The sequence below is a fragment of the Hemitrygon akajei genome, chromosome 13 (genome assembly GCF_048418815.1).
Source record: "Hemitrygon akajei chromosome 13, sHemAka1.3, whole genome shotgun sequence".
Taxonomy (NCBI): Eukaryota; Metazoa; Chordata; class Chondrichthyes; order Myliobatiformes; family Dasyatidae; genus Hemitrygon; species Hemitrygon akajei.
In genome coordinates, this window is record NC_133136.1 from 62,070,575 (window position 1) to 62,096,763 (window position 26,189).

The window sequence follows — 26,189 nt, forward strand, 5'->3', positions numbered from 1 at the left end:
TCAAAAGCTAAACCTGTTATCCTTGCTTTTTATTCAGTCAGGCAGATACAAAGTCTGTACTCTCAACATTTCACATTTGAAGGCCTCCCACTTACCAAGTACACCTTTGCCAGAAAACTATCTGTCCCAATCCACACTTGCTAGATTCTTTCTGATCAAAATTTGCCTTTCTCCAATTTAAAATCTCAACCTGAGGGTAAGACCTACCTTTTTCCGTAATTACCTTGAAACTACTGGCATTACGATCAATAGATGCAAAGTGTTCTCCTCCACAAACTTCTGTAGCCTGCCATGTCCCATTCCCAAATAGGAGATTTAGTATCGCACTCTCTCCAGTTGTGATTTCTGTGTACTGATCAAGTAAACTTTCTTGAACACTTTTGACAAACTCTTTCCCTTCCAGCCTTTTACTGTCAATACATGGAAAGTTTAAAATCTGACTGACTGTCATAACCTTGTATATCTTGCAACAGTCTAAGATCGCTCTATAAATTTGATCCTCTAAATCCCTCAGACTGTTTGGTAATCTATGATGTAATCTCATTAATGTGGTCATACCTTTCTTATTCCTCAGTTCTACTCATAAACCCTCACTAGACGAGCTCTACAGTCTGCTGTCTGAACACTGCTGTGACATTTTATCCTGAATCATAACGCCATCCCATCCCCTTTAATCGCTCCTGCTGTATCGTGCCTAAAACAACGGCACCCCTGAAGATTGAAATACCAGTCCAAGCCCTCCTGCAACCAAGTCTCACTAATGGCTACGTCATAATTTCACGTGCTGCTCCATGCCCTAAGCTCATCTACCTTTACTACAATACTCCCTGCATTGAAATATACCTAACTCAGAACATTACTCTCACCATGCTCAACCGTCTGATTCCTGACTTTGTATGTAACCTTAACAACATCTTTCTCCATAATCACTCTGGTATCCATTCTGGAGGTCTGGTGCCCATCCCTGAAATGTTATGATACAGACCCAACCACACCAGCTTCTGGAATTCCTATGCTCTAACTGCCCGGAGTATGAGTAGCTGGTGCTGCCCCTTTAAGGGTTCAGGACTGTCTCGCTGATTGGTTGCCATGTTTTGGCGCCAGGGTTTCAGTATTTAAGGAGCAACTGAACTGTTCAGTGCTCAATTGTAAGCTTAACTTGGATTATTGTCTTTCGTCTGTTTAGTGCTCAGTTCTCGTTTCAGTCTCGTACCATATCTCGATCCTACCCTCGGATACTCCAGCACTTGGGTCCTACCCATCCTCGTCACGGTCTCTCATCACAGTACGAAGTGGGCCCAGCGGGGTATCAGAGTCTTTCGTCCACTGTGGCAAGCCACAGCGAGAGGATTTCTAGACAGAGCCTGGAAATGCACGACCTCCGCATCAGCATGCGTCAACATCCGCAGGGAGAAAGCTAGAGTCATTCAGGTGAGGTTGTTCATCTCTCTGCCCAGCCAGCACATCTTCCGACCCCGGAGAGATTCACCAGAGACCCGGGTTTGTGCCATGGCTTCCTTACTCAGTGCTCATTGGTGTTTGAACTCCAGCCATCCCGGTTCCCATTGGAACGTGGAAAAGTGGCCTTTGTGATTTCTCTCCTCATCGGGAGAGCCCTTCCCTGGGCAGTGGGGATGAAGGTTGGAGATTTGTGCCATTCAGAACTCATAGCTGCCATGAAAAAGGTATTTCACCATCCTGCCAGAGAAAACAGAGCCTCGGACAATCTGATGAAGGTGCATCAGCGCAGTCCATCATCGGCTGACTACGCTATCGTGTTCCAGACTTTGGCCCAAGAGAGGGACTGGAAAAGGGAAACCTTCGCTGTTCTGTACCGCCACAGATTCTGGAGCGAACTAAAGGACACCCTCGCCTTGGGAGAGCCAGCAGGGGACATAGAGGTCCTGATCATCCAGTGCATCCACCTCGATAACCTTCTGCCAGAGCACAAGTGTCAAGAAGTCGAAGAGGGCTAGCCCGAGCCTGGCCTCAATGCGTTGCTGTTCCACCCCCCATCTCAGACAGTGACCTTGCCTGTCCCCTGTTCAGGACTCAGTCAAACCCATGCAGATCATTTACCCAAGGCTCTTCACCGATGGGAGGTCCTGGTGTCAGAGTCAGGGCTGCTGTTACTACTGCAGGAGAAAGGTCACCTGCGGGCCGAATGCCCAAAGCTGAGGGCTTTTGTGGACTCTGCAGGACGATAGTCTCTACATAATTGATTCTCCACTCATACCCCTGATCCGCGGGTACTCTTGGCTGTCGCAACACAACCCATCTGTGGACTGGACAAAAGGGAGAATCATTGCTTGGTCCAGTCATTGTAAGAGGGTATGTTTGCAGCATGGGGACCTAAACCCCCAGACTCTCCAGAGACCAACAACCAACAAAGGGGTGGACTTTGTTGAAGTACGAAGTAACCTGAAGCCTTCTGGAGGCATAGTCCTGCCCTCAAAGACAGACAAGTCAGTCCCAGCCAACAGAACTGTGTGAGTCCCGACCCTGCCTAGTTGGGGGGCACGCTGGAATTAGAGAAAGACCAAGGAGGTGCCCAAGCATTCGGGAACTCTTGCAGCTAAGGGATCCAGCCACCAGGTCCCAACTAAAGAAAAGACTCCTAAACACAGACCCTTGGAGCCTGTTCCTGTGGAGCCAAGGACCGTCTGTTACACCTCGTTGCCATCACCCAAGGATACAGACGAGGATTTGAACTCTGATTCGGCCACTCGTTCAACAAAGGGGTCAAGTGAACCTAGAGAGGAGACACTAAGGCTCTGGGAGTCATTCTTGAAGGAATGTTTTGAGGAACTTGCAATACCCAGTCCAGTCAAAGTTCCTTCCATTTACGAGGACTTGGAAGAGGTCTTCAACAAGGGAAAGGCCTTGACTCTTCCACTGCAATGACCTTATGACTGTGCTGTAGACCTACTCCCTGATACTGGTCGTCCACAGGGTTGACTATACGTCCTCTCAGGCCCAGGGAGAAACACAATGGAAGAATATGTAAAGGAGACTCTTGCCATGGGTTTCATTCAGTCCTCTATCTCTCCAGCCAGTGCAGGCTTTTTCCTCATACAAAAGAAAGATGGGAGCCTGCAGCCATGCATTTGATGATAGAGGGTTAAATCGCATAACAGCCAAGAATTGTTAACCCCTTCCACTCATGAGTATGACCTTTGAGATGGTCCAAGGGGCAAGAGTACTCACAAGGCTAGATCTGTGGAGTGCATACGATCTGATCCGCATGAAGGAGAGTGACGAGTGGAAAACCACATTCAATATACCCCTGGGGTTCTATGAGCGCCTGGTTATGCCCTTCAGTCTTGCAAATGCTCCAGCAGTTTTTCAGGCCTCTATGAACCATGTGCTCCAGGATACTCTCCATAAGTACGCCTTTGTCTTCTTGGATGATCACCTAATCTTCTCAAAGTCCAGGGAGGAGCACGTTGCTCACATCAGGGACATTTTAAATGGCCTTCTAGACTAGTGGTCACCAACATTTTTAAGCCCAAGATCCCCTACCTCAGCCTTAGTGAAAGGCAAGATCGACCCTAAATCGGTTAGTCACATGCATGCGCACCGGGCAGAAAAAAACAGAAGTAAAACCCCGCAACCCGGAAGTAGAAATAATTTGTGTACACCAGGGGTCACCACCCTTTTTTGCGCCGTGGACCGGTTTAATATTGACAATATTCTTGCAGACCGGCCAACGGGGGGAGGGGGGGGGGGTGTTAAACACGACCTGAATACAGCGATACTCAAAGCAGGTTCCTTATGTCCAGTCTATTCCGCAATTTAGTTTACGTGGCTCTCAGCACTTAGCTTCTGTCCTGCCGAAAAAACTCAGTGGGTTTGTCTTTAAATGCTGGCTGCTTGGACTCAAGGTACCAAAGCAGTTTTGAGGGCTTCATTGCCTCATTAGACAACCTCCCACCCACCTGCCTGCCGCCAGACGCCTTGACCAAGTGTGGCTGATCGTGGATAGGGTGAGAGGACGAGGTAAGGGCCGGAGGTCCCCATGCCGGGGCCGTGGCGGTCGCAGTCCATAGAGAGCAATCGACCGAGCGAGGAGTGTGACAGAGCGCGCCCGCCCACCTCGTAAGTAGGTAGGATCTATCGGCCGACAAAAGTTTGGCTCAAGGGATGACTTTCAGTAGATCGCAGCAAGGTAGTTGCTCTGCTACTTACGAAACCCTGAGCCGGAATTAAGTCGTCTGCGAATATTTTAGCACAGGGTTCCCCACAGACATTCGGTGTGGTAAACAGGTTCAGAGGCGGCGCCCATCTGTCCGTGCTCCAAGCCAGTAGCATTGGCACTTCCCACAGGCCAGTTACCCGAGGCCAACCGGTGATCCCTGGTGCTAGGGTATCACTGCATTTAGGCAGCTGATGATCTCATGTGCGTTCAAGTTCAACAGTGGGCATGACGGATTGAGGAAAGGTACAGCTGATTCATATCGTTTAATATCGACAAATCATATTGTTTCCTCGCGGCCCGGTGGTTGGGGACTACCGAAGTACACTGTGTTGTGTGTGGCGGGGGAGCTACACACATGCGCACTGGGTAGAAAGAACGGAACGAAAACCCCGCAACCCGGAAACAATCTCACAGCAGTATTTGTGTATTTTTTTTTTTTTTTCGGGATCTACTGGGAAAGTCTCAAAGATCGACCAGTTGATAGCGATCGATGGGTTGACGACCATTATTCTAGACCATGGACTTCATGTCAAGCTGGAGAAGTCTGCATTTCATATGACTACCATTTCATTTTTGGGTTTTATCATCTCTAATGGAAATCTTAAGATGGACCCTACTAAGACCCAGGCAGTCAGAGATTGACCACCTCCATCCAGGCAGTCCAGGTGGTCTCTTTAATTGCTTTAATTTCATCCTGATCTATGGACCAAAGTTAAAAAAAAAATGGAAGCCAGATGCCTTGTCCCATTAGTTCGACGAACCCGAATGAGTGGAGCAGCCTACCACCATTTTGCCTCAAGCCAAGGTGGTAGCGCCCAGTCATTGGAGAATCGACACTTTGCAAGGCCCAAGCACAAGAGGAGATTCCTAAGAATGGTCCTCCGGTATCCAAAGTGGTATACCACGGGTATTCTGTGCTGGCCACCTTCAGCCTTCCCTCCTCCTGATGGTCACACAGTTACCCGCATCCTGCACCTTAGGTGTAACTACCTCCCTTTGTGTCCTGTCAATCAACCCTTCACCGTCCCGAATGACGTAAACTTCATCCAGTTCCGGCTCTAACTCCGTGACATGTTCTGTGAGAAGCTGCCGTTTCTATGACCGTCTTTTTTGTTGTAGATCTTTAAATCTTGCTCCCCATTAGGCATGTCGCTGTCTGGAATTTGAGCAGGTAATCCATTCTGTGAGGGAAATGTGCATTCTTGGAACTGCAAGAATAAAATCCTAAGTTTGAGCTTAATCTTTCAAGTGAAATGACCAAAGAAAATCCCCTGAAAAATACCAGTGTCCCTTCAGTATCCAGCATAATCTTCCCACTTCAACCATTGGCATTGAAAGTTGCTTTCTGTTTGATTGATGGATGTTAACACTCAGCCATCAATAATTGACCTGAAGATGCTGAGGTGTAGTCCTTTTGATGAAAGTATTCCTACAGTCAGTCCAGAACTTTGCTCCAGTGATTGTAAAGGAATGATGAGATATTTACAAATCAGGAAGGTAAAGGATTTTGGCGAGGAAACTATAGATGGTGAGCGTCCCATTTGCCTTGTACTTTTTCTCTACCTGAATGGTAAGTATTATAGGTTTAGATGGTGCTGTCAAGGAAAACAAGTTCCTGTAGTGCATTTTGGCAATCGTATGCTCTAGTGTGGAGATTGTGAAGGGAGTGAATGTTTGTGTAGGGTTTAAATCAAGCAGACTCCTTTATCCTGGATGGTGTCAGTCTTCAAGTGTTATTGGCCCTGCTCCCATCCAAACAAACCGAGAGTTTGCCAGCACATTCCTGAATTGTGTGTTGTTGATGGTGGAATGTCTTTGGGGAGTCACAACACTCGCACGGGGTACCCAATCTGTGGCTTTCTTTGTGGCTGATCTAGTTAAGTTTCTCGTTAATGGCAGCCACCCAGAATTTAACACAGGAAATGTACTGATAGTAACATTTTATTCATCCTCCCATAATGCTGCACTTAGTTATCTACTGGCTTGATGTAAAGGCAATTATTCTCGTGCTTTAAAGTAGTGGATCTAAAGTAGTATTGTAGCTTGAGCTACAGTAAGTCCTTCGGATGTGTGGATCATTGAGTAATGTGCATTGACCCGCCTTTGGCATGGACCATGAAGTTTCCTCACCACTGCTTCCCACAGTGCTTCCTCCTTTAGGTGCTCAACATGGAACACCACTTATTCATCAGCTAAGTGAAGTCAGTGGATTCCAGTGAGCAATAAAAGATGTGTTTTTACTGCTGATTTGAGACTCTCTGGGGTCCAAAGTCAATCTCAAGGCTTCCAAGGGCTTTTCCTTTACAACTATATAATGCTTGCTTCCCCTTTTGTTGGAATGTCAGAAAGTATCCTGGAATTATAATGGAGTCTGGGGTATTTGTTAAAATGATTGTTTTAGTAAGCCTGCTTATGAGCTGCTGCATAACTAACCCATAACATAGCTCCCTCACATTCACTAGATGTGCCTTACAAGATAATAAGATATAGGAGCAGAATCCAGCCATTCAACCCATCGTGACTGCTCCACCATTCCACTGTGGCTGATTCATTATCTCTCTCAACCCATTCTCTGGCCTTCTCCCCATAACCTTTGCCACCCTTATTAATCAAGAAGATATCAACCTCCATTTTAAATATACCCAATGACTTGGCCTCCACAGCAGTCTGTGGCAAAGAATTCACCACCTTCTGACAAAAGAAATTCCTCCTCATTTCTATTCTAGAGACATCCCTCTATTCTAAGGCTATGCCCTCTGGTCGCAGATACTCTCATTACTAGAAACATCCTGTCCATGTCCATTCTGTGTAGGCCTTTCAATATTAAATAGGTTTCAAATGAGATCCCCTCCTCATTCTTCTGAACTTCAGTGAGTACAGGCCCAGAGCCATCAAACACATGTCATGCATTAATCCTTTCATTCCTGGGATCATTCTCATGAACCTTCTCTAGACCCTCCCCAATGCCACACATCCCTTTTTACATAAGGGACCCAGAACAGGTCTTATTACTCCAAGTGTAGTCTGATCAGTGCCTTATAAAGCCTCAGCATCACATCCTAACTTTTATATTCTAGTCCTCTTGAAATGAATTCTAACATTGCATTTGCCTTCCTTACCACCGACTCAACTTGCTAGTTAACCTTGAGAAAATTCTGCACAAGAACTCCCAAATCCCTGTGCATCTCAGATTTTTGAATTTTCTCCCCATTTAGAAAATTGTCAACATTTGTATTCATTTGACCAAAGTGCATGACTATGTACTTCCTCGAAATATATTCCATCTGCCACTTCTTTTCCCAAATTTCTAATCTATCCATGTCTTCCTGCAGACTCCCTGCTTCACCAGCACTAGTTGTCCCGCCACCTATCTTTGTATCATGGGTAAACTTGGCCACCAAACTATCAATTCCATAATTTAAATTATTGACATGTAGCATCAAAAGAATTGGTCCCAACACAGACCCCAGTGTAACACCAGCAGCCAACCAGAAGAGCTTTCCTTTATTCCCACTCATGGCCTCCTACTAGTCAGCCAATCTTCCGTCCATGCTAGTTGCAATACCTTTCAGCTGCTTTACAGCCTCATGTGTAGCACATAGTCAAAGACCTTCTATAAAGCCAAGTAAACAACATCTACTGATTCTCCTTTCTGTTATTCCCTCAAAGAATTACAGCAATTTTGTAAAGCAAGGTTTTTCTTTAAAGAAACCATGCTGACTTGGGCCGATTTTGTCATGTGCCTCCAAGTGCCTCAAACCTCATCCTTAATAATGGACTCTAACGTCTTATCAACCACTGAAATCAGGCTAACTGGTCTTTAATTTCTAGTCTATTTCATCCTTCCTTTCTTCAAGAGTAGAGTGACATTTGCAACTTTCCATTTGTCCATATTACCGTGCATAAGGTTCATTTATTATCCAAGTGTACAACTCTGAAATTCTCCTTCTCCAGATAGCCACAAAACCAACAAAGAAAAAGAATGGCAGCACGATCATCAACCCCCAAATCCACCTACCGACACAAAAAACAAAAATGGAACAGGTGCATCAATCCCCAAATCCCCTTACCCCGCACACACAAAAAAAGAGAAAGATCAGCTGAAAAAAAAACAGAATACTATAAGGCTGCAAAAAAAAGTCCATAGTCCAAGTTCATATCTAAAATGCAAAAACCTGGGTAACATTCTCCTGTAACAGTAGTAGGCCTTTCCATCTCTGGCAGCAGAGCGATCCCACCATCAATCAAAAGGCAGTGTCACATCTCCAGTCACAGAACGATCCTGCCAGCGATCAAAAGCCCGTCTCCCTTCTCTGGTTGCAGAACAATCATAAGGCAGTCTTTCCTATCCGGCAGCAAAGCCATCCCACCAACAATGGAAGCTTTAATCAGAGTCCCACAGCCTTCTTGCCACGAGATTCGTGCACACTGCTTCTTGCCTTCTGGAGTACTCTTGGAGACCACAGAACACCCAATCAATCTCCAAACTACAAATCACAGGCTCCAGCAGTTCCAAAATCACATTCAAGCTGGAAAACAAACATAAAAGACAAAAACAAAAGTGAAATATATGATTTCATGATCTATCCAGAACATGTCGACCAAAGGAGCGTTGTACACAGGTGCCACCGGTACTGGAAATGGCATTGTTCTGTCACATAGAAGCCAGGCCAAGAATCAACAATTGATTCCTTCCCTTAGAGTTTTATAGTAAGCTGACAGGATTTAATTTTCAACAAATCTGGTGAAATCATGGTCATTCTATTGTTCATCCCATTAAATTAGGTTAATTTATTAACTGAAATTAATTTTCCCCAATTATCATTGAAAGACTTGAACTTGTGTCTCTGGAACAATAGTTCGAGCTGTGGTTTACTAGTCTAGTCATTCCTGCATTCATTTATTTCCTACTTGCTGAGTACACACAATCTGCTTTCTATATGCAAACTGTGACTTCACTTAAAAAGTTATGCACTAGCTGTAAATCACTCTGGGGGGGTCCTGGTGTTGAAGTTGACAGAGAAAGAAGAATCCTTTAGTTTGTATTTACCGTAGAGAAGTTGTGTGATAAATCCTAATGGAAATTTTCTTCATAATTAATTAAATTCTTCCTCTGATAATTAAAGTAATAGAGAGGAGACTGTATATTGACTGTATTAAGTGGGTTGGGCCCCTTGTACTTTATAGGCTTAAATGTGAAACAGTTCGACACTAATCTGCACACTGACTCCAGTAGTGCATTAACATTTGGTGAGATTTGTATTTGATCCTGTGTTCGACATTGTCAAGTATATCTCAGCATTCTTTAACAAGAGAATTTCTTTGACAGTGGCATTTCAGCCTTTTGCTTATGTGAAAAAGTAAATAGTTCTGTTTTTATTGTATGTCCTTTGTTTGCATAGAATTTCCTTTCAGAAGAATTTTTCAATACTTCACAACTTGATAAATATTTCAGTCTGCAAAATTCCATATGTACTAAGTTGTGCTTTAACTGTATGTGCAATGTAACAGTTAACTTACCTTTCGAATTTGCTTCACTAAATTAAACCAGCAAAGCATTTAAAACGTACCTAAGCTAGATGAGTCTGCCATAAAGGCAACAGTCTTGCACTTAATATATTTTATGCAATGCTCCATAAATCAATAAGATTCCAAGCTTAAACATTTCAAGACTGTATGCATTAAGAATGTCTCAGGGCGGTATACGGCATGGAAGTTGGCAGAATAACTTGAGTGCACTAACCCAGCAGCTTTTATACTGAGTCTGGATTATAGAGGGTGGCTAGTTAGTAAGTCAGTCAAAAGGAATGTAATTTAACCAAGATGAGCAGCATCAGGAAGAGTATGACAGGAAAGAAGAAGCATATAAAGAAGAATGCAATCATAAATAAGTATTGTTAACAATTTTGAATCAACTCATTCTTTACATCATGGAGGATGAATATGTTTGTGTTCCTTTTGGAAAGGGCCAAATAAAAAATGATAGTTTTAACTGTTGTATATTCCCTTTAACGCAGCAAATTATTATATGAGCAATTTAGTGAAAAAAGACAGCAGGAATTTGAATGAATTAATTAAATAAATCATTTATTCCAGGCACATCATTCTTAGGATGGTTAATAAAGCAATCATGGCTTAGGAGTTATGGTAGTGCAACAATATTGAAGTTAGATCAGAAATCAACTAATTTTAATTAAAATATCATCTTTTGCTACAGAGTAGTCAAATTTTGTACTATTCACTTGTTTTGTTGCTTGGGTTTGTGATGTGATGGTACCGATTTTCAGAATAGTATTTATTACATGGAGTTATAAATTCTGTCTTTAAGTGCTAGCTTGCTGGTGAGGGATTTGTGTACCCATACCAGAGACTGAGAAAATATAGCAATCATATCAAAAGATGCTACTGAGGACAAAATGAATTGGGAGGGGAAAAGAAACCCAAGTACTTAAAAGATTAAAAGTGGTTGTCAGTAAAAACACCTCACAGTGGTGGTGGGACAAAAACACACTTAGTGAATTTGAAACTGCGATAAAGAGAGGGGTTAGAGTTCACAGTACTGGTTTGTTGTAAATGGTTCTCATGGATTTTTCTTTTCCCATAGGTTTTCTGGGTTCATTGTTTGAATGGCCTGTTCCACTCGATTATTCTGTTTTGGTTCCCACTGGAAGCCCTCAAGCATGGTAAGCAGCAGAAACAAACAGGAACATTTTGCTGGATCTTTTCAGATTACTTTATTTCCTACTTCATAGCATCCAAGACTCTGTATCATCTTTTACTTCTAAACTATCAACTGCAAAAATCAATATTTACTCTTCTTTTCAACTGTGGTTTAAACTGTTCATTCAAAGCCCTGCATTTAGTATTGATTGAAATAGAAAACTTTGAATACTTGCATAAACGTGAGAACAAAAATGCCTTTTCAAATGGCTTTAGTGGAAAAGCAAATTTTGTATTGACAATGGGGAATTTCTACCTTTCATAAAATGGTTTAAAACCAATCAATTTGTCATATAGACAAATTTGGTAAAAGCAGTCTAAGGAAAGTGAGGGATCAGGAAGTTCATCTTTAAGGTATAGATTACTGTAAGGTTTCCTAACCAGGGCACATAAATTAAAGTTTCTGTCGTGCTGGTGAATGTTATACAAGCAGTATCAAACATGCTTGGAATGAGAAAATTGTGCAGCAAGAGGTCTGCAACCATCAATCACTCAAGATGGGCTCTGTGGTAACTAATTTATCTTCCATATACTGTAAAGGTGGTGTTAATAATCTCTTAAGTGTCAGTGATTCATTTACCGCCCTCTCTTATTTCGATGCTCTGCCTTGTGGCTTTAAGGGCAGCTGGAATGTCCACTTATTTCACACAGACAAATTCTTTTAACATGCTCATCAAAATCCAAGACATAGGCACAATCCCATGTGCAATTTTGAATCGAGAGAGGAGCACACACACTGAACCCTCTAGCCATATGCACTGTTGCTAAGTGGTTGAACCAGCAATCTTTCTCAAAAGTAGTTTGGAATTATTTTTGTTTGTTTTAACTTGTATGTGCTACCAGTGCATGCCCCACCCACCCATTAGCTTTCCAATCACTTTCCCCATCAAAGTTTCAAAGATCCAATTTAATGTCGGAGAAATGTATACAATATACACCCTGAAATGCTTCTTCTTCACAAACATCAATGAAAACGGAAGAGTGTCCCAAAGAATGAACGACAATTAAATGTAAGAACCCTAAAGTCCTCCCCAGCTCCCTACCTCCCACGCATAAGTGGCAGTGAGCAACAGCTCCCCTCCCCACCACCAGCAAAAAAATCATCGGCACTGCCACCAGGCACTCAAGCATGAGCAAAGCAATAGCAAAGACACAGACTTGCAGTTACCACAAAGTCTTTGTGTTTCACCCGCCATTTGACATCCCACGGGTTCTCTCTCTCCCTAATAAGGGAAAAAGAGATGTCTCCATTTTCCCAGCAAGCGGGGAGACATGATGAACATCTCGCTGGTTTACAATGTTAAAAGTCCATTACATTGCTTTTTCTAAGCTCTTTTCCCAAGGATCTTAGGTCTTTGGGGTACACAGCAGTAGATTTTCTGACTCTTCCAATGACACACGGGTCTCCTGCCGTGAGACCAACCCTCAATCTTCCTGTCTCCTGAGTCATGAGATCTTAGGCTTCCAAATCCGAGCCGGGCTGTCAGGCCGAACCCTTGGCGTGCTGAGCAATGGCTAGTCCTGAAACCCCGAGAACGGCTCCCATTCCCACAAAGAACCGAAGTCAGCGTGTAACTCCAGGTCAGGGTCTTCAAAAGAACCCTGAAAGGGAAAAATAAAAATACAAATATTAGATATAGAAATAGAGCTGTTTCCAAAGATGCAAGCAAAAGACTCGCCGGTATCTTAACAGCACTCCACCTCCCTCTCCATCTAGCAATGACTACCAAACCCTAGCAAGTAAAGACCGAGCCTCCAAATACCAACAGTCACAGCCTAAGATGGCTTACATGAAATGTTAAAATTATTCCCATGTTTGCCATGTTCAAATCCCTGCAGACAACTGACAATCTATAATTAAATACTGCAGAAGTTTGAAAATCTGAAATAAAAAAGGAAACAAATTACGGGAAATGCTCCCAATGCAGCCTCCTCCATATTGATGAGACCCAACATAAATTGTGGGGCCACTTTGTTGTGCACCTCTACTCTGTCGCCTAAGACAGAATTTCCTGCTGGCCAACCCGTTTTAATTCTTATCCCCATTCTTGTTCAGACATGTGGCTCTTTTTGCCATGATGAGGCCACACTCAGGATGGAGGAGCAACATCTCATATTATGCCTAGGTAGCCTCCAACCTGATGATATGAATATCAATTTATTTCCTTTTCCCCTCCCTCTTACCTCTTCTCCTCACCTGTCGGTATCACCTCCCCCTGGTGCCCTCCTTCCCTGGTCCACTCATCTCCTATGAGATTCCTTTTTTTCTAGCCCTTTAGCTTTCCCACTCACCTGGCTTCACTGATCATGCCTGACCTTCCCCTCCCCCACCTTTTTATTCCAACATCTTCCCCCTTCCTTTCCAACCCGGATGAAGGGTCACGGCCTGAAACATCAACTGTATATTCAGTGTTTGTAGATGCTGCCAGACACAGACACACCTGTACCGGTACCTGTATCCCTACCCGCAGCATCCATGGAAAGCAAAACAGAGTGAATATTTTAAGTGTTTGATCTGCTGAGTATTTTGTAATCAGGTTTAATATCACTGGCATATTTCATTAAATTTATTGTTTTGTGGCAGCAGTACATTCTATTACATAGTAAAAACAATAAATTACAATTTTATACATGTCAATCTATCTGTATGTATACACATACATGTGTGTGTATATATGTGTGTGTGTGTGTGTGTGTGTGTGTGAGTGTATATATAATGTGTATGTGTGTGTGTGTGTGTGTGTATATATACTTTGTAATTGCATTTATCAGTTGGGCCCAAGATAGATCTTCAGAGATGATGACACAAAGGAACTCAAACCTGCTCACCCTTTCCGTTGCTGATCCCTCGATGAGGACAGTGTGTGTTCCCTCGACTTCCTCTTCCCTGAAATCCACAATCAATTATCAATTCCTTGGTCTTACTGATGTTGAGTGCAGTGTTGTTGTTGTGACACCGCTCAACTAGCTGATCTATCTCACTCCAGGATGCCACTTAATAATCATTTGAAATTCTACCAAAAATAGTTGTGTCTTTGGCACATTTAAAGATGGTGTTTGAGCTGTGCCTAGCCACACAGTCGTGGTGTAGAAAGAGTAGAGCAGTGAGCTAAGCATGCAACCTTAAGGTGCACCAGTGGTGATTGTCAGCGAGAAGGAGATGTTATTTCCAATCAGCATTGTCTATGATCACCCAATGAGGAAGTGAAGAATCCACTTGCAGTGGGAAGTACAGAGGCCCACGTTTTGGAGCTTGTTGAGTAGTACTCAGGGTATGGTGGTATTGAACACTGAGCCGTAATCTACAAACAGCAGCTTGACATACGTAAGTACAGCTATTGTCCAGGTGACCCAAGGTTGGGTGGAGCGCCACTGTAGACCTATTATTACAGAAGACAAATTGCAACAGGTGCAGGTCCTTGCATAGGTAGAAGTTGATTCTAGCCATGAGCAATCCTCAAAGCACTTCATCACAGTAGATGTGGGTGCAACTGGCTGATACTTGTTGAGGCAGCTCTCACCCTGCTCGTCTTGGGCACTGGTATGATTTGTTGCCCTTTTGAAGTTGATGGGAACCTCAGAATGCAGCGGTGAGAGAGTGAAGATGTCTTTGAACACTCCCATCGGTTGGTTGGCACAGGTTTTCAGTGCCCTACCAGGTACACCATCAGGGCCTGGCGCCTTGCAATGGTTCACTCTTTTGAAAGAAGTTCTAACGTTGGCCTCCAAGGCAGATTACAGGGACATCAGATATTGCAGGGATTTGCTCAGGTGTAGAATTATTCTTCTACACCTTCTATGTCCGCTTTGAAAGGGAGAATACAACTACAGCTGTGGATATCACTGCTGCACCTGATGACCCTGTGATCTCTATCTCAGAGGCTGATGTTAAGCTGTTTTAAAGAGAGTGAACCCTTGCAGGCAGAAGATCCCAATGGAGTATCTGGTAAGGCTCTGAAAACCTGTGCCAACCAACTAGTGGGAGTATTCGAGGATATTTTCAACCTCTCACTGCTACGGGCAGAAGTTCCCACTTGCTTCAAAAAGGCAACAATTATACCAGTACCTAAGAAGAATAATGTGAGCTGCCTTAATGCATATTGCCCAGTAGCACTCACATCTACAGTGATGAAATGCTTTGAGAGGTTGGTCATGACTAGACTGAACTCCTGCCTCAGCAAGGACCTGGACCCATTGCAACTTGCCTATCACCACAATAGGACAATAACAGATGCAATCTCAATGGCTCTCCACACAGCTTTAGACCACCTGGACAACACAAACACCTACGTCAGGATGCTGTTCATCGACTATAGCTCAGCATTTAATAGCATCATTCCTACAATCCTGATTGAGAAGTTGCAGAACCTGGTCCTCTGTACCTCACTCTACAATTGGATCCTTGACTTGCTAACCTGAAGACCACAGACTGTGCGGATTGGTGATAACATCTCCTCCTCAGTGATGATCAACACTATACACATGACTGTGTGGCTAGGCATAGCTCAAATACCATCTATAAATTTGCTGATGATACAGCCATTGTTGGTAGAATCTCAGGTGGTGACGAGAGGGCGTACAGGAGTGAGATATAGAATGCCAACTAGTAGAGTGGTGTCGCAGCAACAACCTGGCACTCAATGTCAGTAAGAAGAAGAGCTGACTGTGGACTTCAGGAAGGGTAAGATGAAGGAACACATACCAATCCTCATAGAGGGATCAGAAGTGGAGAGAGTGAGCAGTTTCAAGTTCCTGGGTGTCAAGATCTCTGAGGATCTAACCTGGTCCCAACATATCGATGCAGTTATAAAGAAGGCAAGACAGTGACTATACTTCATTAGGAGAGTGAAGAGATTTGGTATGTCAACAAATACACTGAAAAACTTCTATAGATGTACCGTAGAAAGTATTCTGACAGGCTGCATCACTGTCTGGTATGGAGGGGCTACTGCACAGGACCAAAAGAAGCTGCAGTTGGTTGTAAATTTAATCGGCTTCATACTGGGTACTAGCCTACAAAGTATCCAGGACATCTTTAGTGAACAGTGTCTCAGAAAGGCAGTGTCCATTATTAAGGACCCCCAGCACCCAGGACATGCCCTTTTCTCACTGTTCCATCCGGTAGGAGGTACAGAAGCCTGAAGGCACACACTCAGCGATTCAGGAACAGCTTCTTCCTCTCTGCCATCCGATTCCTAAACAAACAGTGAACCCTTGGACACTACCTCACTTTTTAAGTATATAATATTTCTGTTTTCTGCTTGATTTTTAATCTGTTCAATTTTGTATAGTGTGATTATTATTATTTAGTTTTTTTGTTTTTTCTTCTAGATTATGCTTTACATTGAACTGCTACTGTTAAGTTAACAAATTTCACGACACATGCTGGTGTTAATAAATCTGATTGTGACTCTGATTCCTTTGAAAGCGTGCATTGAAGGTGTTGAGGTAATCTGTGATTGAAGCACCACAGCCATTGTGATGTTAGGTTTTGCCTTGTAGGAAGTAATGGCCTACAAACACTGCCAAAGTTGATTTGCATCCGATTCTGTCTCTAACTTCAATAGGAATTGTTTGTTCGCTCTTAAAATACCCTTCATACCTGGACTTCTGGACTTCTTGTATAGTTCTGCGTCACTAGTCTTGAATGGCATAGATCTAGCCCTCAACAGACTGCGAATCTCCTCGTTTATCCACTGCTTTTGGTTTGGGTATGTCCATTATGTTCCTAAAGGCACATACTCATCCACACAGTTCTTGATAAAGTCAGTGACAGTTATGGCATATTCATTCAGATTCAAGATGAATCCCTGAATATTGTCTGGTCCACCAACTCAAAGCAGTCCTGTAAGCATTTCTCTGCATCACTTGACCATTTCACATTTTATGTTTTCACTATCTAAATATTCTATGTATATAGATTAATCAATTTTACAGGTAAAATGCCTCAGTTAGATGCTACAACAGTATTAGAACAGATAAACTAGTTTAAAGCTGCAGTTCAGTAAGAAGGTTGTGCTGCCCTGACAGATGTGTTCTTTGAGATGAGGTGTTGAGTCAAAATTGTGTTGGCCTTTCTCAAGGGGTTTGGATTTCATGGTGGTGTTCATAGAGAAGCAGTAATTCTCCCAGTCTCTCTTTGATAGTCAAAAGACTGGCTGTTCTTCGTCTGACTATACAAGGAATCTGGTTGTGTGTAAGAGTTTGCATCCTTCACAGTAACTGTACTTGATTATTTTATTCAAAGTGCCTTGAGTTATTTTTCTGAGATTGCAAAGAGTAGATATGATTGAATATGTGAGTACTTGCTGAGACTGCAAATTTTTCCAATGTGCTTCTGTGCAGAATGATTTCTTATGTTGGCAAACGATGAAGCTTTTAAGTGATTAAAGAGGGAAAAGGTGAATATAGAAAGCTTCTGATGTGAAGACTATACTTAAATGTTTTAGCAATGTTAACACCACCACAGCATTATGTTAGGACATCGTCGTGGTGCAGATAAGAAAGAGGACCTTATTATTGTAGTAATGTAGTCTGCAGTATCTAGTATTCTTCAAAATCCAAGCATTCTGGTTTCCCCTATGTACTTTGGTACATCCAAAGATTTGGTGAACCATTGCACTTGGAGTTTTCCCCCATCCTTCATTAAATATGTTCTATAGTTTGTAGACATTTAGCCTATGCTTTGAAAACTTTATATATCACATCCTTTACAAACTTGGATAATCTTCCAATGGCTTATCAGTATTCCCGGCAGCAGAACTTTGCAATTCTTTTAACTACAGCTGTCCATATGGAACTGCCATTGACTGCTGCTGTTTGTAATGTGTGTGTATTTTTTTTAAATATATTTTATAAAAAATCCAGGATGTAAACTTGAAACTTGTCTGTCATTCCAAGATTCACCTTGATTATACAATAAATAATCTCATTCACATTAATGTCATCCATTTCATTTATTGCAGCATAAAACTCATAATTAATGTTTTGGCACAGGTATATAGAAGCCTTTTGCTTAACATTATTGTTCTTATGTTCACAAAGTGTTCTCTGCTTGCTGCTCATGAAATCTACTCACAATTTTTCTCCCACAGTAGATGTCAAAGCACCTGGCCTAAATTTTCCAAAATCATTCTTCTAATTTACTTTGAAAGTTTGGAAGGATATTAGTTATGTATAGTACACTAGATGTACCCCAGAGCACCGCAATGTTTCAAAAAAAAATTTCTGCTGCTATTATATCTTTGTTAGAATAATCCTGGAGGAGCAGTTACCCACAATAAACTAGTTCTTTTAAAAATCACTCTTACATTAACTTTGAAAAATCTGCTGCTGCGATATGACTAGCAGATGTGGGATTATTTTCTTGGAGCTTTCAGCAACTAATAGTTTGAACTATTGAACTCATGTTAGTGTTTTTGCTTCCTGCAGACACTGTATTTGGAAATGGAAAGACGCCTGGCTGCCTGCTACTAGGAAATATGGTTTACACAGTAAGTCCATAAATACTTATCACCAAAAAACATTTTCGTATCATTCAACAATTAATTTTGACATTTCTGCTCTTGAAGTTCAAAATGCTTCTTCATACTTCGTGAATAAATACACAAAATTAAATATAAAAACAAATTAACTGTTTGCTTTGTGCTGCTCTGGTGAAACTCTCTTGAAGTGAAATCATCATGGTCATTGAAAAGTATTACAAAGTGACTTATAACTGTGCTTTGCTGCTAATTAAGAACTGAGAAAACAGTAAATTCAAGTTGGGGTGTCATAAAGTCAGTTTAGACATTTTTACACTGATTCAATTACAAGGAATGGGAGTTTATTACCCTTCAATGAAGGCAGAAGACTTTTCCATCCTTCAAAGCCATGTCTCACTCTCAGCTGCTTTATCTTCAGTTCCCCTTTGTCTCTGCCTTACTGCTTGCTGTTTTATTCAGTTTTAAGTAAATTAGTTCTGTATTTCCCATTGTAATTCTTATCAGCCTTGTCATACTTTAGCACCAGACTTAAGCCTCACCTGAGCTGTTTTAAGTAAGAAGAATAACGTGTGTGATTTCCAACTTTCAACCAATTTTTCTTTTATGTTGAATTTACTGACATCCTTAAGATTACACTTTTTAATAGGTTTTCTATAATTTCTTGCCTCATCTTACCTCAACCATTTCCAAATATTTTACATACAGTGACTCATTATGAAAAATAACCACTGATGTTTACAATCCAGCAGTCATATTCTCACCACAGGATCCTATGCAGTAAGATAAATATCCATTTCAATTAAATTTTTCCAACACTTCCAGTACTTAATCCTTCATTTTCTAAAACTAAATGTAACCAGAGCAAAAAGAAAAGTCACCACTACAGATCAGACAGTTTGGGAAAGAATTACAAGTGCCATGGAAGCCCGGATTTCCCAAACAGAACATCCAGTGTGCAAATGATTGTAGAAAAAGATCTTTCATTTTTAAGTTCTACAAAGTGTGCCATGAGCCATATTTCCCCACAGAGTTCACTTTGAATACAAAAGACATTTGGCAGATTACCAGGAAAAACAAATGCAACAGTGTCAAAGGGATGCAAAATATATTATACTGCCATTGGGGGATCACAATCATGGAAATGGTCCCCAGCCAATTAAATACTAGATTTGCAAATTGAAAGATGTGCAGATGTCATGAGAATTACGGATTTTAGTAATAAATGTTGGATAATTTATACCTTCCCAAGTTCAGTTAATGTTCAGAAATGCAATTATACATAGTTAGTTTCTATATTTTTCATTGTTTGTACATATTTATTCTTCTCATTCCTTGAGGATGTAGCTATTCACTATTTCCAGCACCCAAAAACTAATTATTGGCATGAAATGCATCAAACACTGGATAAATCACTAAGGAAGCCCCAAAGCAGCACAACAGCTGAGAAAAACGTATTGACTCTGCAAGTGAATGAGCAGAAAATGAAGTCTACAGAACTGGAGAGGAGATTGTGAGCTTGGTGAACAAACAAGTAGGCAGTGAGTGGAACAACATGCATTCCATTGACCTAACACCAAAAGTCCTCTAAGCTGCAGAGAATCCGGACCTCCAGATTATCACTTAATGACTTCCACTGCAAGGAATACTTGGGCTTTCAGCTGGAAAACAGTCTTCTGTGGTTTATACCCAGGAAGATGATGATTGTTTTTGAGGGAAGGGATTGGATTATACATAGTATGTTAAAGATTTAGAGTTTTGTTCACTCTGCTTGTCAAGCACACAAAATCCATATGTGATTTATTGTTTGTGAGAGCTTACGTGAGCATCATATCTACTGGACACTGATCTTTTCTATACAGCAGCAATATGGATTGTGCTGACTGTGACACCTGTGTGCCATACTTCATAGGAATGTAAGGAATAGAACCAGTGACAGGCTATTCAGTTCCTTATGCCTGTTCCACCATACATGATCATGGTAAATCTTCCACTTCGGTGCCACTTTCCTGCACTAACCATATTTCTGAAAGGAAATGGACATTTGATTCTTCGGATCCAGATCCTTCATCTTGACCCCACCAATCCAGATGAAAGGTCCTGACCCAAAATATCGACCATGCATTTCCCTCCACAGGTGCCAACTAACACACTGAGTTCATCCAAAGGTTTGTGTGTTGCTCCAAATTCCAGCATCTGTAGTCTTTTGGATTTCTGCTATCTCTATATTTCAGTATCCAAAAACCTATCAATATCTGTTTTGAATATATTCAGCAAGCTTTTTGGGTAGAAAATTCCAAACGTTCATTACTCAATAGGTGGAAGAAATGATTTCATTTCAGTCGTGAATTCTTGAGACTGCGACCAGTGATTCTAGGCAGTCCAGCCAGAGTAAACACCATTCCTGCATCTACTCTGTCAACCCCAGTAACCATTTTATGTGTTTCAATGAGATCATCTCTCAGATCAGGAGAGGAGAGGCTCCGTTTGATGAGCCTTTTGTAGATCAAAGCAACCACCCCTCCCCCCCCCCGCCCCCCCCCCCCCACAACACCACGAAACAACCTAATGAGCAAAGACTTTGCGGCACATGCATTTCTGCATCTTTGAGAAGTATGACTGACTTTCTCATAATGTTCTTGCTGCTGTCACACCAGGGCCACACGTAAGAAGTCTGTAATCTTGTACTCAAATACTTTAGCAATTAAGAAATAACATTTGCTTCCCTTTTTGCTTCTTGTACTACAAATGAACTCTCGGTAATTTATGTGCAACTACACTGCCACGCTATCTTATGTGCCTCTTGTAAAACCTTTCACATTGCACATTCTCAAAGGTTTTCCAAACATAGCATATCAACTGACTCCACTCAACTACTCTGTTAGTTAGAATCAAAGAAACCAGATTTATGAAATAGGATTATCTTTTTGTGAATTCATATTGGCACTGTCTAACTCTCATGATTTTTCCAAATACCTGCAGCCTTATTTATAGATTTTTAGCAACTTTTAGTCCCTCAGCAAAAAAGTAAAACAGGCAGAGCCTTGCTTCCTGGAGACGTGAATCACCCCGGTTCCCAAGCATTTTGGGGTGGGCAGCTGGGTAGCGTAGCGGTTAGCACACTTTACAGTACCGGCGCCTACTGATGAGGGTTAGATTCCCACTACTGTCTGTAAGGAGTGTGTATGTTCTTCCTGGGCCTACGTGGGTTTCCTCCAGCTGCTCTGGTTTCCTCTCGCATTCCAAAAGAAGTGCGGTTAGGGTTAGCGCGCTATGTTGGCACCAGAGGTGTGGCGACACCTGCTGGTTGCCCCCAGCTGAATCCTCTGATTATGTTGCTTGTTGACACAGACGACACATTTCATTGCATGTATTAACATACGTGGGACAAATAAAGCTAATCTCTAATCTAACCTTTAATCAGCGGTCCTGTCTGAGATAAAACAAATCTCACCACCACTGAGAGAACTCTGACCAATTGGTGAACAAATAATACTGCAAATGTTGGAATCTGAAACAAAAAGAGAAATACTGCTAGGATTCAACCAGTAAAGCAGCATCTGTGGAACAGAAACCCCGTATGAGAAGGTTTGTTTTAGACGAGCATTCACAATCAGCACAGTCTTGAGGGAGGAGGTGGAAAGCAATAGAAATTATTACATGTGCATTTCTGCTGAAGAATTATTAGTACAGGTACAGGCTTAAATGTGGCATGTAAAGTCACGTTTATTGTCATTTAACTATATACATCAAATGAGACAACATTACTCTGGACCAGGGTGTAAAGTACAGTAGTACATATAACACACAATAACTTAGGAAAGTGAGGATAAAGCCTTCAGGTGAATTACATATACATAAGCAAACTAAAGTGCATAAGTTAAATATTGTCAGCTACAGAACAGATTAACCAGTGACACTTCGAATGTGATGAAGCAGGGAGTTCGGAAGCCCAGCGGCCTGAGGGAAGAAACTGTTTCCCATCCTGACCGTTCTTGTCTTTATGCATTTTAGTCTCTTGCCTGATGGTAGAAAATCAAAGAGGATGCCAGGTGGATCGGTGGGATCTTTGATAATACTAACGGCCCTGCGTACACAGCATTTCTGATAAATGTACTGGACGGGTGCTAGGGAGACCCCTAATATCCTCTCAGCTCTTCGCACAGTCCTTTGTAGGGACTTCTGGTCCGCTCCCATTCCAGATGGAGTGAACACCTTGGAGGAAAGAGCCAGATTGTTGTGATATGATGGTGGAATGAGATTTTGCTTTAAATACGTGTTTTCAAATGTGTAAGAACTTTATGAAAGTTCCTCTTATTCCTACATTTCATTTGGAAAGAGCTAGAGTCTCATTCAATGCTGCTCATACCACAATTGCCGTTTAGGCAGGGTATTCTGTATCAGGCAGTAGAGAATAGAAAACGCTGGCCAAACTGTATAAGAGTACTCTTCCAGTGACCTGAAGTGTGCCTTCAGAGTTTCTACAGACCATTCTGGTTCAGGGCTGGAGGAACTAAATATAACTTTATTTATTTATGTAGAGGTAAAGTCGTAGCAGCAGCAACTCTAATTTAACCCTACCCTAACCACGGAGCAATTTACAGTGAACAATTAATAGCTTTGGACTGTGGGAGGAAATCAGAGCACCCAGAGGAAACCCACATAATCCACAGGGAGGACGTACAAACTCCTTACAAAGGATACTGGTATTGAACTCCAAACTCTGACATCCTGAGCAGTAATAGCATCATGCTAACCACTACACTACCATGACACTGCACTGGGGTACCTTAATGTTAAGGCTACTATAAGGTAGCAAAGAATAGCATGGTTCCCATTTAGTTGTATCCTAACCTGTAAAGAGGATGAGATTGTGGATTGTCTTTAAAGAAGGCTGATATTGGATTAACAACATGTTGGCAGTGTCAGTCTCAGCAAGGTTTGTTGAACCTCAGTTGTCAGTAATGATATTCAGGATTTTGCATTGAACTGCAGGGCAGTATCCGTTTCATCCCACACCAGCTGCCATTTGGCCCTGGTTCCTGTGGGACAACAGGTATCACTCTCAAAGAAGCAGGGAATGGAGACTTGGCTAGGGGAAATGATATCACCGACTTGCAAATCTATAAAACGGGGTCAGCCTTTTCACATTTGTGTGCTAGGTCATTGGGAAAGGAGAATTAGTGAAACCAGGCAGTGTAAATTTTTATGAGTATTGGTGGGCGCTTGATTTGATCACATGAATAGTCCAGGCAACTGTGAAATAGAAATGCTTGTAACTCTACCTTGCATTGACATCACAATGCTGTGCTTCCACTGAAAGTGATACAAGTAGCTGGGCAGTACTGCTATATGCAGATATAGGGAATTGGCCTTCTGAAGATTATTGCATGCAGGTGTTCAACCAAAGCTATCTTCCTCTTAAGTAATGTATTAATTAATTATTTGAAGTTAATGATCCTGAAAACGGTAAATCTGAAGGGCCTGATGAGTACATCCCAGAGTTTGTAGAAATGTAATGGTGGTTTCTGTAGTTATCATCTTCCCAGGTTCCATAGTCTTCTGAAAGTTGGAAGGTAGCAAATGCGACCCCATTATTTATGAAAGAAAAGGAGAAAATAGGGCATTCTTGGCCTTGTTAATCTGACTTTGACCATTGCAAAATGCAGGAAGCTACAAAAAAAATGTGATTTATCAGGACACTCTGAAAATAATAACATAATAGAGAAGTGTCGCTGTGGATTTATAAAGGTGAAAATAATGTTTGACTGATCTATTGAGCTTTTTGACAATGTGTCTAATTTCATGAATGGGGGGAAATATTGAACTTTCAGACGTCTTCAATAAGGTTCTGCACAGGAGACCGGTGAACAAAGTTAGAGCCGAACAGTAAATGAGAGTTTTGGAACTTCATTGTTTTGATCATTCATTTCTGTAAGCCTCAAACAACAATGACTATATGCTGCATGCAACTAAGAGCGTCCAACATTGAAGAGATTATATTATCAGAGGTGGAACAGTTGAAACCTGAGAACTGAAGTCAAGTACAGTAACAAAAAAAGTTGTTCACAATAGGTAGAAGCCACAATGGGGCATCTTGGCAGAGTAATATTCTGGGACTCACAAAGGGAAGATATTAATGAGAGGTTAGATATTTTGACTGACTGCTGTGAAATTTAAGAGACCATGAACTGTTATCCTCCCAGCACCATAAAATGTCATCCCGCGTCACAGTATCCATTTTGCACTTAGTCCATTTTACCCCATAAAACAGATGAAAGTTTTGAAAGATTGGCTAAAAAGACTGCCAAAAAAAAAATGAACAGCAGCAGGAGTTACTGAGGTCATTTACCGGCTGATGTAATGAGAATCCATCCCTCAAAGGTGAATGATGTTGGCTATTGAGGAAGCTGTATGCTCTAAGGTTACACAAAGTGCTGGCTGTTGGAGTAGATTCAGACAATTACATTTACTTTTCAGATAAGCATCTTAAACCCAACACAGCAACCACTCCAATGAAGCAAAAAAAATTCTGCAGGCAAGACAAAAGTGTCCACGTGTCCATTTAAAGACCAGGCAAACACAGTTAATCAAAGCACTAATAATGTCTATTTTGAATGTTGTTTCATAACTGGCAGTTTATAATACTGGGACTTTTATTTAGATTTTTCTGTTTACCTGGATTAAAATACTTGTTTAAATAAGTTGTATTGTTTTTCTTTAGAGCAGAGCTGTTTAAACAAAAACAGTGGTAAATGTATGTCATATAGTAACTAGATGGAGTGTGTTATTAATATTTCTAGTATAGCTCCCAATCTCCTCAATCAGACTCGTAAGATTTGATGTATTAGTTGAAAATTCATCTCTCCCTTGTGTTTCCTGCTACTGGATGCAAAAAAAAAGAACAACAGGGAGCAGGTTGGAATTGAGTTGGCCCAGTCTCAGGAGAAGAATTACTACCACATCTGGAAGAGAAATGTTGGCAGTGTACTCAGGAGATCTTAACCTATTTCATTCATTTCACTGATGGTTGAAATACTTCGTTTTCTAAAGGAACGAGCTACCTTTATGACCATATAACAATTACAGCACGGAAACAGACCATCTCCGCCCTTCTAATCCGTGCCGACGCTTACACTCACCTAGTCCCACTGGCCCACACTCAGCCCATAACCCTCCATTCCTTTCCTGTCCATATACCTATCCAATTTTACTTTAAGTGATAATTCTGAACCTGTCTCTACCACTTCTACTGGAAGCTCGTTCCACACAGACTTACATTAGAAGAGTAAGCTCAGATGTTGTAGTTTCACAAGAAGGGAGCATGGAAAACCTGCAGGGGTGCTTAAGCCACCTGCCACAACATGAGTGGAGCCCAACCTGATAAAAATCCTAGTAGCACTGAGTCTCGGATACTTCTGTAAAATGAAAGGCATCAAAAAGCTGGAATGAGATGTTCCATCAGGGTTCGTGGTGCCAGATGCAGAGCTAAATGCTGAAATGCCATGTGATGTCAAGGTACCAGCCTTCGGACAGATAAATTTGAATAAATCAATAAGACTACAGGAAATACTCAGCAGCTCAGGTTGTGGCTGTAGAAGTAGAATCTAAATTAAATGTTTCATATATTGAGTTGTTGGTAATTACTTGGACTTCCAAAGAAGCCAATGGGAATGTAGTGAGCGGTAGACCTTGGAAACACTTCCCCATCCCAAAGAAGATATTTTCTGAGCCATCTGTATACATTCATTTGCTTGTGCCTTGCAGATTGAACACCCTTCTAAAATTCA

At 41.7% G+C, this 26,189-nt stretch overlaps 1 protein-coding gene across 6 annotated transcripts in view; it reads left to right on the plus strand.

The window, feature by feature from the left end:
- atp8a1 (ATPase phospholipid transporting 8A1) overlaps positions 1–26,189 on the plus strand; it is a 366,447-nt gene that overhangs the window by 302,101 nt on the left and 38,157 nt on the right. For all 6 annotated transcript variants that reach the window (XM_073064740.1, XM_073064742.1, XM_073064739.1 and 3 more), the window contains 2 exons: positions 10,803–10,881; positions 18,350–18,411. In XM_073064740.1, the coding sequence (XP_072920841.1) occupies positions 10,803–10,881; positions 18,350–18,411 (141 nt within the window). The remainder of the gene's footprint in view (positions 1–10,802; positions 10,882–18,349; positions 18,412–26,189) is intronic.